The sequence below is a fragment of the Dermacentor silvarum genome, chromosome 11 (genome assembly GCF_013339745.2).
Source record: "Dermacentor silvarum isolate Dsil-2018 chromosome 11, BIME_Dsil_1.4, whole genome shotgun sequence".
NCBI lineage: Eukaryota > Metazoa > Arthropoda > Arachnida > Ixodida > Ixodidae > Dermacentor > Dermacentor silvarum.
In genome coordinates, this window is record NC_051164.1 from 42548216 (window position 1) to 42565099 (window position 16884).

At 48.2% G+C, this 16884-nt stretch overlaps 1 protein-coding gene across 1 annotated transcript in view; it reads right to left on the reverse strand.

Moving 5' to 3' along the window:
* Positions 1 to 3146: 3146 nt before the first annotated feature.
* LOC125941654 (neprilysin-1-like) overlaps positions 3147 to 16884 on the reverse strand; it is an 18643-nt gene continuing 4905 nt past the window's right edge. Inside the window, exons 3-4 of the mRNA XM_049659432.1 lie at positions 6652 to 7906; positions 3147 to 4399 (exon numbers count right to left, since the gene is read on the reverse strand). Of these exons, the coding sequence (XP_049515389.1) occupies positions 4085 to 4399; positions 6652 to 6942 (606 nt within the window). The 5' untranslated portion in view covers positions 6943 to 7906 and the 3' untranslated portion in view covers positions 3147 to 4084. The remainder of the gene's footprint in view (positions 4400 to 6651; positions 7907 to 16884) is intronic.

The following is a 16884-nucleotide window of genomic DNA, read 5'->3' on the forward strand; positions in this document are numbered from 1 at the left end:
CTCCGACATGACGGCTAGGATGACGTCTGCGCAAGCCATCTTGACGACCGTAACCTGCAATGAGTCGCCGTTATTTCGCTCGAAGCACGGTTGAGAGCGCTGCAATAACACAGCGCATGCGTACAGTCACTGGGTGCTATTTCATATTTGGCGGCCTGTCTTTAAAGGCCGGAAAATATGAAATTCTGATTGGCTGGGCTGGGGTGCACTTTAGCAGAAGCCACGCGCCACAAGGTGGACTCGTATAGAATACCTCCCCTGGACTCTCTGGTCGAAGTGCCGCGGTCGTTACTCGCCGTTCCCCGCGGACTGATTGGCCGAGTATGCGGGAGAAGACCTTGTCGTACAGCCAAAGACTCCTCGCTGCCGGTGTCGCCCATTGCGAGTCTTTGCAAAGACGGCAAAAGGAATCCATGTTTCAGCGGGCTCGTCGTTGCTGGTTTTCGTGATATGTCACCCAGTGTCGTCGACGCACTTTGTTTCTTGTTCCCGAGTGAAATCTTCTTTCATATTCTGAGATCCTACAGCACCTCCGGCTCAGTAGACGCACTTTACCCCCGCCTGATCCCAAATTAGATAAGGCAACGCAGGTAGCATGGAGACGCTAACAAACATTGTCCTTTCCAAATCCTTATGTATTATCAAAGACAGATTCTGTGACATACAATCCGCAATGCAAATTCAGTCCCCAGACGGCCACGTTATACCACACGGTCTGGGCGTGCCAACAGACTCCCGAAATATCGGCCAAGTCATAATCCGACGATAGTCGAGTGGGAGGCGACCCTGTCCGGCTCGGACCCAGAACAGCAACAGGCCCTGGTCAACCGTGCCCGGACGGCGGCAAAAGCCAATGGTCTTCCGGACTAGGAGGTCCGACCACAAAACGACTATTAATTTTCACTAATTAATGTTTTATTCTCTCTCTCCCGAGTGAAATGGCGCAACCCACTGTGGGGGATCGGCCACGAATCGGGCACGACGACAGTTGGAGACACTCGGCTCTTCTTTTTTTCCTTCTCATTTTATGAATAAAGACGACCATGATGCCAATTTTACTGGTGTCACGATAAAAAAAAAAAGGTAACTGGAAATACTCAGCGTACCAACGAGGCTTCAAATAAAATTATGTGTAAAACAGTAGTCAATTAGCCTTGTAAAAGGAAGAAATAAAATGACGTAAAATGCAGGTAATGTAAAAGCAACCACAGGTGACACACAAGCAAACGATAGGTCGGACTTTTTAGAAAAGCACGCTGGCGAGCTTTGCTGCATAAATTTTATTCTCCCTCTTTCCCGCTGCTGCTTCTGGCTGCTCTGTTGCGGAATAGCTCTTGCCGAAGTAGATGTAGATGACGGCCATTGTGAACTAATGTCTTCATCACGACAACGTGACGTCGATGCTGGACTTATGCCGCAGGTACGATGACGACGATGGGATGACGCAGCTAAAATGGTTGCAATTGATTGACGACGACGGAACGATGGAAGTATGATGATGTAGGTGGGCCAACGACGACGCGGCATGACGACACTGGGATCGCTGAGAAAAAAAAAAAAACGGTGGCGGTGCAAAAACCAAGACGACATGTAGGCGCCCAAGTGATGAGGACGCAATGACAACAATGGCACGATGCCAATGAAATGATGATGGTCCGATGACGACAGAATGGCGATCACGGTCCGAGGATGACGACTCCGAGACGGCGGCGTGATGACGTCGATATGGGAAGGCAGGGACAGCGACAGAGTGAGAACGGTGGAAGGATGAGAATGACATGACAACAAAGGAGTTATCACAATGGTACGAAGGCGATTAAATGACGACGACGGCGTCACGATGACTGGTTGGCTCAAGTTCATCACCGGCCGCTGCGGGCTGTCTTAATTCGCACCGTATCCGCGTTTCTTTCCAATATGCCCGGTACTAGCCAATCGTTCAAGAAATGGAGCCAGCAGCCAGGATGGATGAGAGTAGCACGACGACTACTACGTGACGCCGACATTATTTCAGAATGAGCCACGAATTCGCGAGAAGCTATTCAGCAATACGCCAGCCGGCAGCGGGATAGTCGAGGAAAAGAGACAAAGAAAACTATGCTTTGAAAGGCATTATCCTCTTCAAATCCGAAATAATTCCAGGGACATAGTCGCTTTTTAAATTGGTCTTACATACCTATTAGTTTCGTACTAACGTGGAACTCACGTTTGTAACGTTAAAGTTACTAACATGCAAACTTCGCCTTTTCGATTTGAAACGGCCTTGAGACTTCCCGAATTTGTAATTTTAGACAAAGAATTGCGTTATAAATGCAACGAATCGCAATCATTTGTGTGCGCGAGAGTCGTATTTCCTTTCGCGGCGCGAAAAATAGGCGCGCTTCAAAATTTAGGCGAACAACGGCTGACCTGCTAATCAATCCCATGGTACACGATTATATCTCGTTCCACATAATTCCACTAAGTGGAAAAATTTTATTTCGGAAAAATGAGTCACGAAGTTGAACCCATGTGTAACTCGATGAAGATATCTGCTTACCTAGTGCAATTTACGTGGAATAAAATGAGAGGTTAAGCAGTGGCAAGGAACACCATAGATGGAAGTAGAGGCGACGCTTACGGATATTTGTTCCACATAGGGTGTATTTATTAAGTAGAACATGTTTGCAATGATGTTACACTTACTTAGTTGATAAATGTTTATTCTGTTTTCGTGGCGCTAGGGTCACCTCTGGCCAAAGAGAGCAAAATAACATGGTGCGAGCACTTACTTTAATAGAACATAATTGACATAACGAGATTAAAAAGACTTCGGTGGTGATTTAGCGGTAAATGAGAGATAAATGCGTTAGCAATATGTCACACCTTTTTGAGTTCCCGGTTATATTTTTTTAAGCCGCGTTCACCGGAAGGGGCACAACGCCTGCCTTCTTGAGAAAGGAGGAGACAGAAACATAGAAATCGAAGATAGGAAGGAGGGGTGGAAAGAGAAAAGAAAGAGCGAGATGACAAATCTCAAAGCATAAAGTAGAACACACAGTACAGGTCATACACACTAGGGCCCGTCACAATACCACAAAGCAAACATTCTTATAAGAGACTTGTATAAAAGCCGATAACCCTATGCTACAATCGGAAGACCCTGCTTCTGGCCACCATTGTGAGGGAAGTTCTACATGCCATCTTAGAGCAGCATGCCAATATGCAAACAGTGTGTCTATGTGGACAGTTCCGCCCGTACGATACTAAAATGTGCAACACACGGCTTCAATGCACAGCTTTCACCCGTCAACTTGGCCGCTGCGTGGCCATGCCGACCGCTCGCACGTTTGCCACCCTAATTGCAACAGCCAAGTGAAGCAGCTTTGATGCCCCAGTCGCTCAGTATATTTAAAAGAACGCGTACAACGCGAAACTTGATAGTGCTGCTTTTAGCACTAAATAGCTGCAGCACCGTCATAGTGAGTTGTCACTCGCGTAAAGCCGTGTAGATGACAGAAGGCACATTTCTTCGCGTAAGGACGTAAGTACTACAAACTTTCTGCGCACGTTCTACGCATGCCGGAATGTCTGTCTTTCCTAATGATGGCATGAAACCAGTGTGCGCACATGGCTGTTAGCAATGTGCAAAAGGTATACTCATAATTACCCACAGGACCGTATATACATCATCCCGCTCCTCCTGGTTATCCAATGTTTGCTAACATCACGTGAAAACAAAGTTCGTTATCGGTGATGGCAACGACACTTGGGGGAATGTGGTTACGTTCCTAGAAAGCAAGATGCACGAAGAGCTAGAATTACGCACTGCTTGTCATATCTTATCGCAGTGACCGACGCGGTTGGCAGTGTAATACGTGAAAAGAATGAGGACGTCATGAAGCGTGGTATGATAGAAAGTCATATTGAATATGCGCGTTATGAAATTTTACGAAATTATACGCGTTTTGTATATACAAGAAGTTCGTGTCCTCGATCCTCACGAAACGTGGCGCACCGTACCAACAACATTCGTAACAAAAAGCAGAAAAAAAGGAACACCAATAATAACGAATAAAATGAAAGATGCGTCCGAGCCTCTCGGTCAGAGGATGTGGCATCTCGTCGCCGGATTGAGTGGCGACCCTTCGGGGCAGCTGAACGCGGCGGCGAAATCGTCGACGTGTCTAAAGGCGGCGTCGCATCGTGCTTGACCGCTGCGTGCCGAGAAAGTGCCGCTGCCGGCACAACGGGTGAAGCATGCGGCCGCGAAGAACAGCTGTTCTTGCGAGAGGAACTCGAGGCCCTCCAGCCGATGGTCGCCGGCCGCGGTGTCCGCGCCGCCCGCCGAGTGGTAGGCGTCCAGCGCCACCTGCAGGGAGACGGGCTCCATGCGGCGAGCCCAGTTCTTCCGGCCGAGCTGCACGAAGGCGAGGTTGAGAACGTGTACACATTCTGGAAGTACCACATTGAAAATATTTGCTGCACGCGCTCTTCGCACATTATTCGCCGTAGACCCTTCAGGAGCACCCCAACAGGTGAAGCTTGCAGCTATACCTCATTAGTCGGACCTTCAGCTCTGTGGGATCCACAGAGAAAACAAAATATCGCCACATTAGAACGAGTACAACGAATTGCAGCCAGGTTCATCTACAATTGCTACAGGCGAACTGATAGCCTGTCGGAGATGCGAAGTTCTCTGAATCTTGAATTCCTCTATACGAGAGGAGCAAAACAGAGACTAAAGATCCTGTACGTAATATATAATGATAAACTCGTAATCAATCACTCGCAATATCGGTGTCCAGTTTTTCGCACAGACACTCGCCAGAATCACGGAAGAATGATCGAGGATTTACGTGCATCCAACGATACATGCAAATATTCTATGTTACTCAGCACCAATAAACAATGGAATGCATACATTGCCGAAAAACGTTGACAGAGCAAATGCCCATACATTTATGAAAATCTCTCTCTAAGGTATATAGTTTTTTTTTTGTCATGTCATCCGCTTTTGAGAAATTTGAGACTAAATTGATGGCGACCTTTTTGTTTGCACAGGCGGTGGAAAGTTGCTTTGAAGTAGGTTTCTAATTCCTCAATATTGCGGGAAAATGCGGGATGCAGCAGCAACATGGCAATCTACTACATGTAGTTCCATCTTTAACTCTGCGTGTGAGCAATGAATTGCAGAAACGCGCTGCCTCTCACGATGTCCCGATTAGCGAAGTAGTCGCGCCACACTTCGTTCCATTCGCAACGTGCCGCATGAGACATTGTCAGCGCCAGCCAATATATTGTGAAATGAATACATATATCGAGCTGTGATCGAATTTCGCGTTGAGGAATGTGGTAAGCGTCGGTAATTTTTTCTTACAATAGCAAACATGTGGAGATCGTTAATTCTCCCACGTACATGGAGATTAAACTTTTAGCATCTAACCGTGGCATATATCTTTAAAAAAATGCGTTTCACGTCGATGCCCTCCCAGTCGACAATACAAACACGCTTGCAAAGCGATTATGTCCCACGGCTGTATTCAGGTCTCAGAAAAAAATAAATACATATATTTAGCCGACAGGATCGTCACCTGCCCCGCTGTATACCCAGATGGCGAGCTCCCTTTCCTATCGCGGGTCTCGGACTTTGCTTCGGTATTCTGCACCGTCACTGTCAAAGCCCAAGATGGCATCCCATACACTGCAGTTGGCGACGCAGTCTCCAAGCTCCACACAAGAATCACACCTCATGACTTCAAAGCAGCCATTGGCTGAATTCGTATACATCCGGAAGCGGCTTAGAAACAGCACGAGACGCACTAGGGACCAGACGCGCAAGAAGCCATTGGTTTCGGCGCAGACACAGCTGTCTACTGTTTCGAGCCTTAAAAATCTCGCAACTCCTACTTTCGCAACGCACATCACAGGCCAGTCACCTCCTTCCGATGGCACGGACCTTCCGACTGCCAGTTGCTGGCGGAGTAGAAGCCACACCCCCTACCTCCCGCGTTGCCTCCTCGCTTTCCTCCCTCTCGCGCGAGATTGAACCGTGATCGTCAGTTCCCCTTGCGCGTGGTCGCGAAGTACACATTTCCTGCCGGAGCACTACCCTCCCTCCCACACATTCCCCTCGACCATTCGCGCGACGGAAGACTTGCTCGCCGCTTTCCTCCCTGGCGGGCGCCAGATTGAGCCGCGATCGTCGGCTCCCCTCGCGTACTTTCATTTGGACGTACAGAATACGGGACGCGGCGACGGCGTTATCGCCCTTGGACTTTAGGAACATCACGGCGACGGCGACGGAAATAATGCGCCTGGGGTGTCAATGTAATCGCTATCGCAATGAAAACGCTTGTGTACTTAGACTTACGTGCACGTTGAAGAACTCTAGAGGGTAGAACTTATCAATTATTTAATTAAATACGAATAAAACGTTAATGAAAAATAAACTACGGTGTCTCTCATAGCCCCGGTGTTGCTTTCGTTCGTAAAATCTTATCAATAAATAAATAAATAAATAAATAAATAAATAAATAAATAAATAAATAAATAAATAAATAAATAAATAAAACACTTAGTCGAGAAGGCGTGCCTCGCTGGCAGCGCTTTGTTAGCGTCCGCAAGGGCCAAAGCATGTTCGGTGTGCCGGCACGCTGTGCTATCACTCACCACGTCCGGCACGTCGCCCTCCATGCACTCGAAGTGTTCCGTGAGTGCGGCTGCGCTCTCGGCTTCGTTGTCGTAGGCGTCGAGGAAGAGCAGGCTCAGCGCCTCCGCCATGTAGCTGGCCACGCCGGCGTAGTTGAGAGCACGCGTTGCCCCCTCTTCGAAGTATGGGAAGGCGAACGCGTACGGCAGCAGGGAGAAGTCCGGCGACTGTTTTCCACTGCGCATGCGCCAAATGCAGGCTTTGCAAAAGCACAATTGCGAACTCTGTACGATCGCGCAGCTAGAAAACATGACATAAGGCCAGAAGTTGAAAAGCGTGGCTTGGCCTTGGTGAGACCTCGACAAATTTTGTTTAACTGAAGAGCTAGACCAACGAAGGCAAGAGCTGCGTTCAAATAATTCTTTTGATACGAATTTTCCAATTACACAAAAAGCTCCTACAGAGCGTGTTCCTGTGGCGCAATATGTTCGACAAGACGACTCTGGCTCGCTAAATATTGTGCAAATCTCATCACCTGTATAACAGTGATTCACTACCTCGTTTTTAGAATCCACTCGATTTAGGGGCGCACCGATATATATAGCAACGAGCTAGCCTTACAGTGAGCTTTGTCGCACCACTGCAAGGCACAATTTGTGAGGATGACAGCTCGTACCGTCATCCCTGGTGGCGCCTACGAACTCAACGACTCAACTAACCAGCCAAGCTACAGCAGAGGCAAATTTTTTATAATGTCTTATTACCAAATAGCGTTACAATGCGGGCCTGTTGGTATGAAATCTTGGAATATTATTGTAGCGCATGCAGACCGGGAAGCAAGAAGAAACATGAAAGTTACGTGTCTGTCTTTCGTATTCCTTGTTGCGTCTTCGTCCGTATGCGCTACAATAGTAATCGTATTACAGGGGTCTGACCACCTTTAACATGTCGTATACTAAGACGATTACGAAGCATCACTTTCGCAACCATGCCAGTTCTGCAGGAGAGGCACCGGGCTCACTGCAGTGATCCTACAGGCTGGCAAGATCAAACACTAGTGACCGGTACAGCGCCTATGTGTTGGGGGGTGCGGGGGTGCAAGTGGGTCTTCGTACCTTTGAACTAGTGTGTACATGTTTAAATTCTCGATGTCCTCGGACAAGCGAAGCGATGTTGGTTCGTGGAAAGACAACCGGACTGCCAAGTACCAATTGGCCACCAGGGAGTCACCCATGTCCAACTTTCCTTTGCTGAGATGATGCCGTATGTCACCGTCTGCGTCAAAGGTGATAGAAAAAAGTATATTCACAAATCCTTATCCACTTTCAGTTTCCGGCTGAACGGCGGGCAGCAGCAGCGGGCTTTATAGTTGTCGTAAACTTTCCATCCCATGATCTTGAACGGATATTACCGTAGTTAGCCATGCATAAGGTACATTGCGATCTGATTCACGGGAAACAAATCATCTAATTGGTGAATAGCACATATTTATTTATTTGTTACTTTTATTTACAGATACTGCTGTCTCGATACACGAGACATAGCAGGAGTCGATACACTAGACACTTGATCAAAACAACATACAATGAATTTGAAATGTAAGTACAAAATGTGGTTAGACAATTCTTTAAAAAACTCTTCATTAGGTTTTTCCCGCAAGGAACCAGCTAGGTTGTTCCAAATTTGAACAACGCTTGGAAAAAAAGAATACTTAAAACAATTTACAGAAGACTTGAAAGGAACAATATTAAGTGGGTGGGAACGCCGCGTGGCATGCCCAGTGGAACGACTGAAGGAAATCGGTGCTTGAATGCAACTTTGGCCGTGTACAATCTTATGTAGCAAAGTGATACGTTCAAGTGTGCGTCGATGAGCCAAGGTTCTATCGATAATGCGCATGCGTAAGATGAGGGAGAAAAGTTGCGGTCATATCGGCGATAAATGAACCGTATTGCTTTCTTTTGTATGGCTTCAAGCTTACTAATGTCACGTGCAGTGTAGGGTGCCCATACCACTGAGGCGTACTCTAGTAATGGTCTGACGAGGGATTTATAAGCTGTTAATTTGCAGTCCTTAGTAGAGCACTTGAGGGTGCGCTTTAAATATCCCAGTTTCCTAAGAGCCCTAGCACAAATTGTTTCAATATGAAGGTGCCATTTTAGGTTTTGAGTGAAGGTAACTCCGAGATATTTGAAGGTATTCACAGAATTTAGGTAGTGCCCATTGCAACTATAACTGAAACTTAACGGCTGCTTTTTATTAGTGACAGTCATTTGTACAGTTTTTTGGTAATTAATACTCATTTGCCACGCGTTGCTCCAACCACAAAAGGACGCAAATACATTGTTGAGAACCTCTTGATCTTGTCTGTTAGTTATTGTGGTATAGAGCACGCAGTCGTCAGCGTACAATCGCAGTTTCACTGGTGTATCCCTAATGACCTGTGTGATATCATTAATGCAAATAATGAACAACAGCGGCCCAAGGACCGAGCCCTACGGTACCCCGGAAGTGACTGTGGGCGACGATGACTGTGCGTGATTAAAAGTAACATATTGAGACCTTAAATGTAGCCAATCAGCTATCCAACCGAGTATTTTGTCATCGTTAATAATTTTACTGAGCCTAAAAAGTTTTCTGTGGCACACCGTATCAAACGCTTTGCTGTAAACTATGAATATGGCATCTACCTGACCTCGATTATTTAGAGCCGAAGCGATATCATGAGTGAATTCAATGAGTTGAGTAGTTGTAGAAAAACCAGAGCGGAAACCAATGTTGATTGCGTCGACAATATGTTATTAGTAGTGAAATACTGAAGAACATGTTTGTGAATTATGTGCTCTAAGAGTTGCAACAGGTACACGTTAATGAGATAGGCCTGTAGTTGGAAATGAATGCTTATTGGCCGATTTAAACACGAGGAATTACATCGACGATTTTCCAAATGGCCGGCACAGTACACGTCTCTGACCGATTTACAAAAAATTATATCGACTGTTTGTAGCATCGAAATGGCTTCATTGGTTTCAAGGAGCACTGAAACGGCTTCTCCTGCAATCTGTGAAAAAACGCTGGAATTGCGTTTCATGGGTTTCAATAAATATATTGCGAAAGTTCTTTGAAGGAAAGACAGTATACGAGTGGTGGTACACGTATACTGAGCGCAATGTTTACTTTTTCCATCACCCCCCCCCCCCCCGCCATGAATTCCGCTGCCGCTCCTCACTTTGGTTTTTCAAGGCGTAAGCATTTTTAGGCGGCACCCCAACACAATGTGTCCGTCACGCGAAAATTGTAATGCCTGGTGTCTGCACAAAAATGCGTACTTTCGGCAGTTAAGACATTTAACCGCTACATTGGTAAATGTAGATGATCGGTAGCTATATAAGCGATGAGTAACAATTGAAACACGAAATCATGCGCCATTGCAATCTGTGAAGGTGGATCACCATGCGAAGCTGTTCTGCACACGACGCAGAGGTGGCAAATAATTTTGAAGAAAGGTGCGAACACATTTATTGCCTTGATCGGTGGTCATTGTGACACACATTCTCGTATCACTTCTTTTATTACTATAATAATTCCATCATATTCGCTTATAGTCCGGACTCCTGAGGAGGAACGCGCCTAGGAAGAGCGATGGCAGGGACAGAGGCGAGGACACAACCGCCGCCACGAGGAGCAGGAGGAAACTAGATACACGTGACGTTTCGACGGCACCGCCCCCACGGGAGAGCGGAATGAAAGGAAATTAAATACGCAAGCGCTTGGAACGCTGACAAAGAGAGGGCGGTGCGTACGTTTATATGGCCGACGCGGGTCGGGTTTTTGGGCTAATATCCGAAATTACCTTTGTGCTTGGGACCTCTTCGGGTCCCAGGTATGACAAAGGTGGTTCAAGGGCGCGTTAGAGGTTGCACAGCCCACCACCCGGAGTCCACAGGGGTATGTGCCATTGCGCTCGGACCCTTTCTGTACTATCAAGGATCAGCCCACATGTTTGTTTGCGCACATGAAAAATCCGCGGAACCCTAGTCATAAGCAGCGTCGCTTCAAATAAAATTGCGAAAATACCCATACGATCAGATTTATGCATACCCATAGGATACATAGGGCGCAATAGAAAATGCATGGGAAAGCCTATAGTTGGGGTGGGCCCACCTAAATTTGCGACTGGGCTAACTTCAAATTTAGGGCTGGGCCAACTTGAAAATTAGGTCTGAGCCATCGTAAATTTGTGGGTGGGTCGACTAGAAATTGGGAGTGGGCCAACTTGAAATTTGTGCGTGGCCAAGCTAAATTTGTGCGTGAGCAAAGTTAATTTGTGTGTGAGCAAAGTTAAATTTGTTGTGTGGCCCAAGTAAATTGGGCAAGGCTTTGTTCTTGAATTTCGCGTCTGAACCCCAGGAACGATTGTCAGTGTTACGTCACAAATCGCAAAGTATTTCTTCCGCATTTTGGTCGTCGTGGTTCAGCAAAAGTTCTTGAGAATCACTAACGTTCGGTTTTTGACTCTATTAGAGTACAATGTATTTCATTTATATCGATAAAAGTTTACACTAGCCCCGAGGCGACGGCACCAAAATTTGTGACGTCACGGCGAGCTGTTGCGGGCATTTAACGGTGGCGTCGCAACACGCATCTCGTTCTAACGCCGTTTCGTAAGAGTGTCGTTGTTGGTAGAAGATGGATAATTTGGTAATATGGGCGATATCATTTTTCCCTTTGTGTTCCTTTTTCCTGCTCAAATAGTTTGTATTTTTCCCAAGTGAATGGAAGGCCAAGGCGAAAGATAATTAACGCACCCGACTGGACGGACTGGTTGCTTAGCGCCAGTGAAGTACTTGAGCGCCACGGCGGTGGAATTCCAGACTTGAACGACGGTGACGCTGTCGTTGTAGAACTTCCACCGCTCTAGACGACGACGAAAGGCAGTTCGCACGCCTAGTGTCATGTTCGCAGCCGTAGACCGCATCCTTCGGGGCAAGAACTGTTTGCTGGATCTGTAGTAAAGACAGGGTAGAGACGATTTGTGTGCCTTCCATTGGCCGAGTCCAACCGCGTCACCATTGCCTCAGGCCACGGCAGGCCTACAGTCAGCGGCGACGCCTCTCCTGGTGGTGGACGGCGTAAACGTAAATAGCAAACCGAGTGAAAGCGGCGATGACGTCACGGTCCTCTCCTTTCGCCTGCCGCCCTCCTTTCTACTGATGCCCCGACATGGCCATCTCGTCGTCTGATCCGAGCTTCTGTGTCTAATACGCGTGTCACGCGGGTGTTTGGAAGGCCTCCCAACCGATAGTCCGTTGACTCAAATGTCAAGTTCGAGCTGCTACACGGGCGGTTTCGAAGACCGCCGAGTCAATAGTATCTCCAGTCAACGGAGCACCCTACAACTCTATCGAAACCCCGATGGACTTTGAGCAATGCCAGCCGCATCGAGCGGCGCAAACGTTGCTACACTCTCGCTACTCAACTAGTACTTAAAAACAGCATATGTATAACAATCTATACACAATTCATTAATACGTTTAAAGAAGAATAAAATAAATGTTTGTGCTTTTACGTGGGTTTATTATCATTTAACTTTTGGTCACATGAAAACGAAAGCAATGATCCGCAGTGCCACACAACTTTTGCGAGAAACGCATAAATCAACGGCCCTTTCAAATGTGCTGTGTAGCAGCGCCTTTGAGTCGATGTAGTTGTGGCCTTTCAAGGCCATCGACTGGAAGGCCTTCGAACTGTGCCCGTGTGACGCGGGTATAAGAGTCACTCCTTGGCCATCCGCCAATTCGTATGGTTCCGACGATTCCTATGGTCGGTCATTCTTCCAGGGAAACCAGATATTGCCACGAAGGCCAAAATCTACGCGCACAACATTCCACAATAGCTACAACACGGATGCGCGGCTGAGCAGCACGCCTTCTCAGACGAAACCGGTAGACGTTCAAAGTGAGGTGGAAAGGGCTATTTCCTTCCTTTCACGCAATAAAGGTGTTTTATTTTATTACTACAATAGTTACAAAAACACTGCAACAGCAAGCACGACTGACACACTTTAGTTTACAAGATTTCATAGTTTATATTGCTACTGAAGGCATAACGTTTAAACAGCTATCTGCTGCCAGGGCAGAGTGGCGGAATTCGCAAATCAAAACAGCTGTTAATTTCCGGTAATTGAGAAAAGAGACCACGTGTTGACAGGAACAAAAGTTGCAGCAGCCTTGCTCGATGTACATCACAGTGCGTTGGAATTTAAATCTTACAGTGCGTTCGTATGTGATACGGTATGATCGTATATGTTTATCGTAACTAGATCTACCATGTTCCGGGGCTCCGTACATGACTCATTGCACATGAAAGTCAGTGTTGGAAGGCGTTTGTGATACAAACATGGTCAAAATAAAATTTACTACAATTCTTGCGAATACCTGATCGATTACGGTGTATCAAAGGCCCTATTTAAGGTATTTACACGAAAAAAAAGGATTTCATTAGTGTGATGCTATCATTAACGGGGTCTGATATATCAATCTAATTTCTCGACTAGGAAAAGAACATTCCAGCACATTTGGGTGGGTAGGAGTCATCGCCGAACATTTGCGTAGTAATATACAGCGCCCGTATATATAAAAGAAAAAAAAAAGATGTGATTTGGGTTGGAGCTTCAATTGTAACGACACTTTTTTCTTTGCCGAAGTTTGCACAGCTTCCGAGGCTAGAGGGCTAACCCGATTTTGAAAATTTTGCGGTGTTACGTACAAAATATCTCGCTGAAATCGCATGTTATACGCGAGAACACTTTCTTCTCGCTTTCGCAGAATGGCGGTGCATTATAACAAGTTGGCAATGTAGTGTGAGGCCGAAGCGACAACACGATTGCTCACCCGAAAAGTGCCTCATCGCCAACGATGCGGAATGCCTTGCTGAAGCAGGACACCCCGTGAGCGACCTCGGCCTTTCCTTTCGAGCCGTAGAAGTTGACGATGAGCTTCTGGTTGACGAACAACGCCGCCATCTGGACTGCGCACCAGGACAGCATGAGGTGGATGGCCTGTTCGCCGTGGTCGCGCCACTGCGTCAGCAGCTGCAAGACCAGATCAAGCGCGTTCGTGCGGAACACGATGCGGCCCGTCACGTTCAGCAGTTGAAAATAAAGTTTGAGGTAGTTTCTCCAGCGCTCTTTCGTCAGACTGGCCACAGTGTGGTACATGGTCCGGTCGGGAATCCTCTGCGTCACCTTTGCAGGCGCCACGTGAAAGAAGTGACGGAGCATCGTCGACTCCAGCCTTTGCGTCTCTTCGTAGGTGACGAAGGTGTCGGTGCCATTGGCCGCACTCGAGTTGTCCGCGGTGGGCGCGAACTGGTCCCGCAGGGCTTCGAAGTAGCGCTGGCGGCTGTCGGCTGAGTGGAGCTGCTCGTCCGATTTCCACTTGAGCAGGTTTAGCTCTTCCGCCATGCGCAGGAACACTTGGCTCTCTCCGGCGACCTCGGAGAAGTCGAAAGCCAAGATGGCGCCCCAGCGGAGTTGGACCGATGTGATCAGCAATGTATGGAGGGCGTCGGCATTTTTCGCCCTGCGTGGCCAGATGACCCCCGCGTAGGTCAGCAGCAAATTCGCGTCAGAGAGCTCGTCAGACGTCCTATCTTTACTGCAGTCGCCCTTTCCGACGCATTCGCAGGCTGCGGTAGAAGGCCGCCGCGCGTTCAAAGGCGTTTTGTCCTTTCTTTGGCACGTGCATGTCCCGGACCTTGCTGTACAATCTACCGAGGATCGACTGGAAAGCGTCCTCGTGCACGCTGAGGTCGTGGCCGCTGCGCCACCCGTCGCAGACGTAGCGGTCGAAACTGTCGCAGGGGTTCGCGGACCTGTTGATGGACTCGAGGAGACGCTTCGAGAACTGTGCGCAGGCCAGAGTCTTGCACGTGTCGTTTCGAACCTGTTTAGAGCCGGTCCGAGACACGAAGTACACGACCAGGGCTAGCGACGCCAGTGAGCCGATGATAATGGCGGCGTAGCACGTTGCCGGTATGCGTTCCGCGACTGGCCGGCTCTGGAAAAAGATCAGGCAAATGATAACTACCATGAAGACGGCAGATGTGATCGGTCGGGAATAAGATATAGACCCGCGGGTCTAAGATATAGACCCGCTGTGTTTATCGTAGCACAGTCCGTGTCTAACCACAAAGCTTTTGCATGGTAAGTACATCGCACGATATGCATGTATTGTCTGTGGAGGACCGTGTTATGTTTCTGTATCATTATTAGCATAGATAAGCGATGCCAGTGGGCCACTACATTTTTGAAATATTAGAAGTTTAATATTTAGATTGCAAACAAAGTCGGCGAAGGAACAGCTGCGGCTATCCAAAATCCATGCAGCTCTAAACATAGGCATTTGTTTTTCGTGTCTTAACACCTGAGAATGCCTATCCTGTTTTCAATTGTTTGCTCGCTGTAGTCGATTCGTATAAACAGGCAGAAAAACAACCAATGAGCATAGACATTTAGAGGCCACCAAGTTTGAAGGAACAGCCTGTTCCAAATAAAAGTGAACGCAACTCTAAGTTCATCTTTGCCAGGGCAGATGTGTTTACCTTCCTGTATGAATCTTGCTTTGTTTGTTTGGGGTTGCGTGTTGGGTTGCGTGGAGCAATGCAAATATCTACATTGACAACATTTTGTCGGACAGACCGAGCGACAGAAGGACTAAAAATAAGACATTTGCTACACAAATGCTACATAAAAGTTTTCTGAGCGTGAAAGAAGCCCGCGAATACACGCAAAATTGCCGCGCGACTGGCCGCATTTTGCGTGCATTCGCGGGCTTGTTTCACGCTCAGAGCACTTTTACGAAGCACGTATTGAGCAGCAGAAAGCTGTATCGGGAGTTTTTCATGTTTCGCTACAATTTTCTCACTGACACTTTTCATTTAAGTATCATGTTTGAGCCGTTGATTAATTAAGCCTAATTGTTTATTTAGGCGGAACGCCAAAATAATCAGTTTCTCGAAGCGACGGCTAACAACACAACCTTGGTTCTGTCGATGTACGTGGCATTTGCATAAGTTTCAAGCTTGGTGCAAGTTCCAAGGAACACTCTCAATTGACCCCCTGGCCTCCGTCGTGCTGTATGCTTGCAGTAAGCTCTCCCGTTGCCTCTATACCTTTACCACGTGACCGGCTTCCTGTACTTCCACACATACACTTTTCCACTTTGACACACACTCCTCATGTTGACGTAATAAAAGAAATCTTAATCAAGATAGGCTAATTCAACAGCATTCTTCGGTGTTTCGTCAATCACACCAGTGAGCAGAATTTCAGCCACGGTCGCCGACAGATACACTCACCACGGTTCGGCTCTCCGCAATCTTGGTCGACACCTCTTCGGCCCGCGGCACCCTCGACATCCAGGGCGCCTTCAAGGGCTTTCGGCGCGTAGATGCGGCGTCCGCGTCCGGCTCGACCGCTTCCCTGCTTTCGCTTCTTGGTTAGGCCTCGCCTTGGCTCCTATGACTCGCGTGGCCGCATCCTCGTCGCTGCCCGAGCCCGTCGCAACCCGGGTTGGTACGCCCGTCGCTAAAGTGTCGCTACTTCCCCCTGCGGGCCGCAATCGGGTGGAGCTCGAGGATTTAGCTTTCGTGTAGTCCGTTTCGTGCCCGGCGGGCTGAGCTGGACCACCACTGGCCGAGGCGGCGTTCTCGCCGGCGTCACCTGGCGGGATTGTCGTTTCCTCTATCCCGTGACTCGCCGGTATTTGATCCAGGTTGGTGGGTGCGCCGCTTTGGTCGCTCGTTGCGACAGCCGCCGACGCTGCCGGTTCCTGGTTGCTCGTCGTACCAGGGACGACGGCTACGTCTGATGTCGGTGCTTCGGCGGCGGGGAGCGTCTTGTGCTCGGTCGACCCGGTGGCGGCGTGGCCCTGTTCGCCTGCGGTTATTGTGTTCTTGGAATCGCGTCGCCGCAGTGTCATGCTCTTCCGTCTCTGGTCCTGGCCTTTGGACAGGTCGTCCTCCTTGTTCGCATCTTTGTCGTGTTGAGGCGCCTTAGCCGACTTCTTGGCTCCCCTGACGCGCTTCGGGGTTTTGGTCGGAGCCGTCTCGAGGCCGCCGGCTTCCGTGGCCTTGGTGTCTTTCGAGGTCTTCGGAGGAGTCCTGTCTTCCGCATCGTGCTCCATGGTCGACACTTCAGCGAGGCATCTTTCTTCTTCTGCACGTGCATGCGCGTTCGCACGTGAGCACGC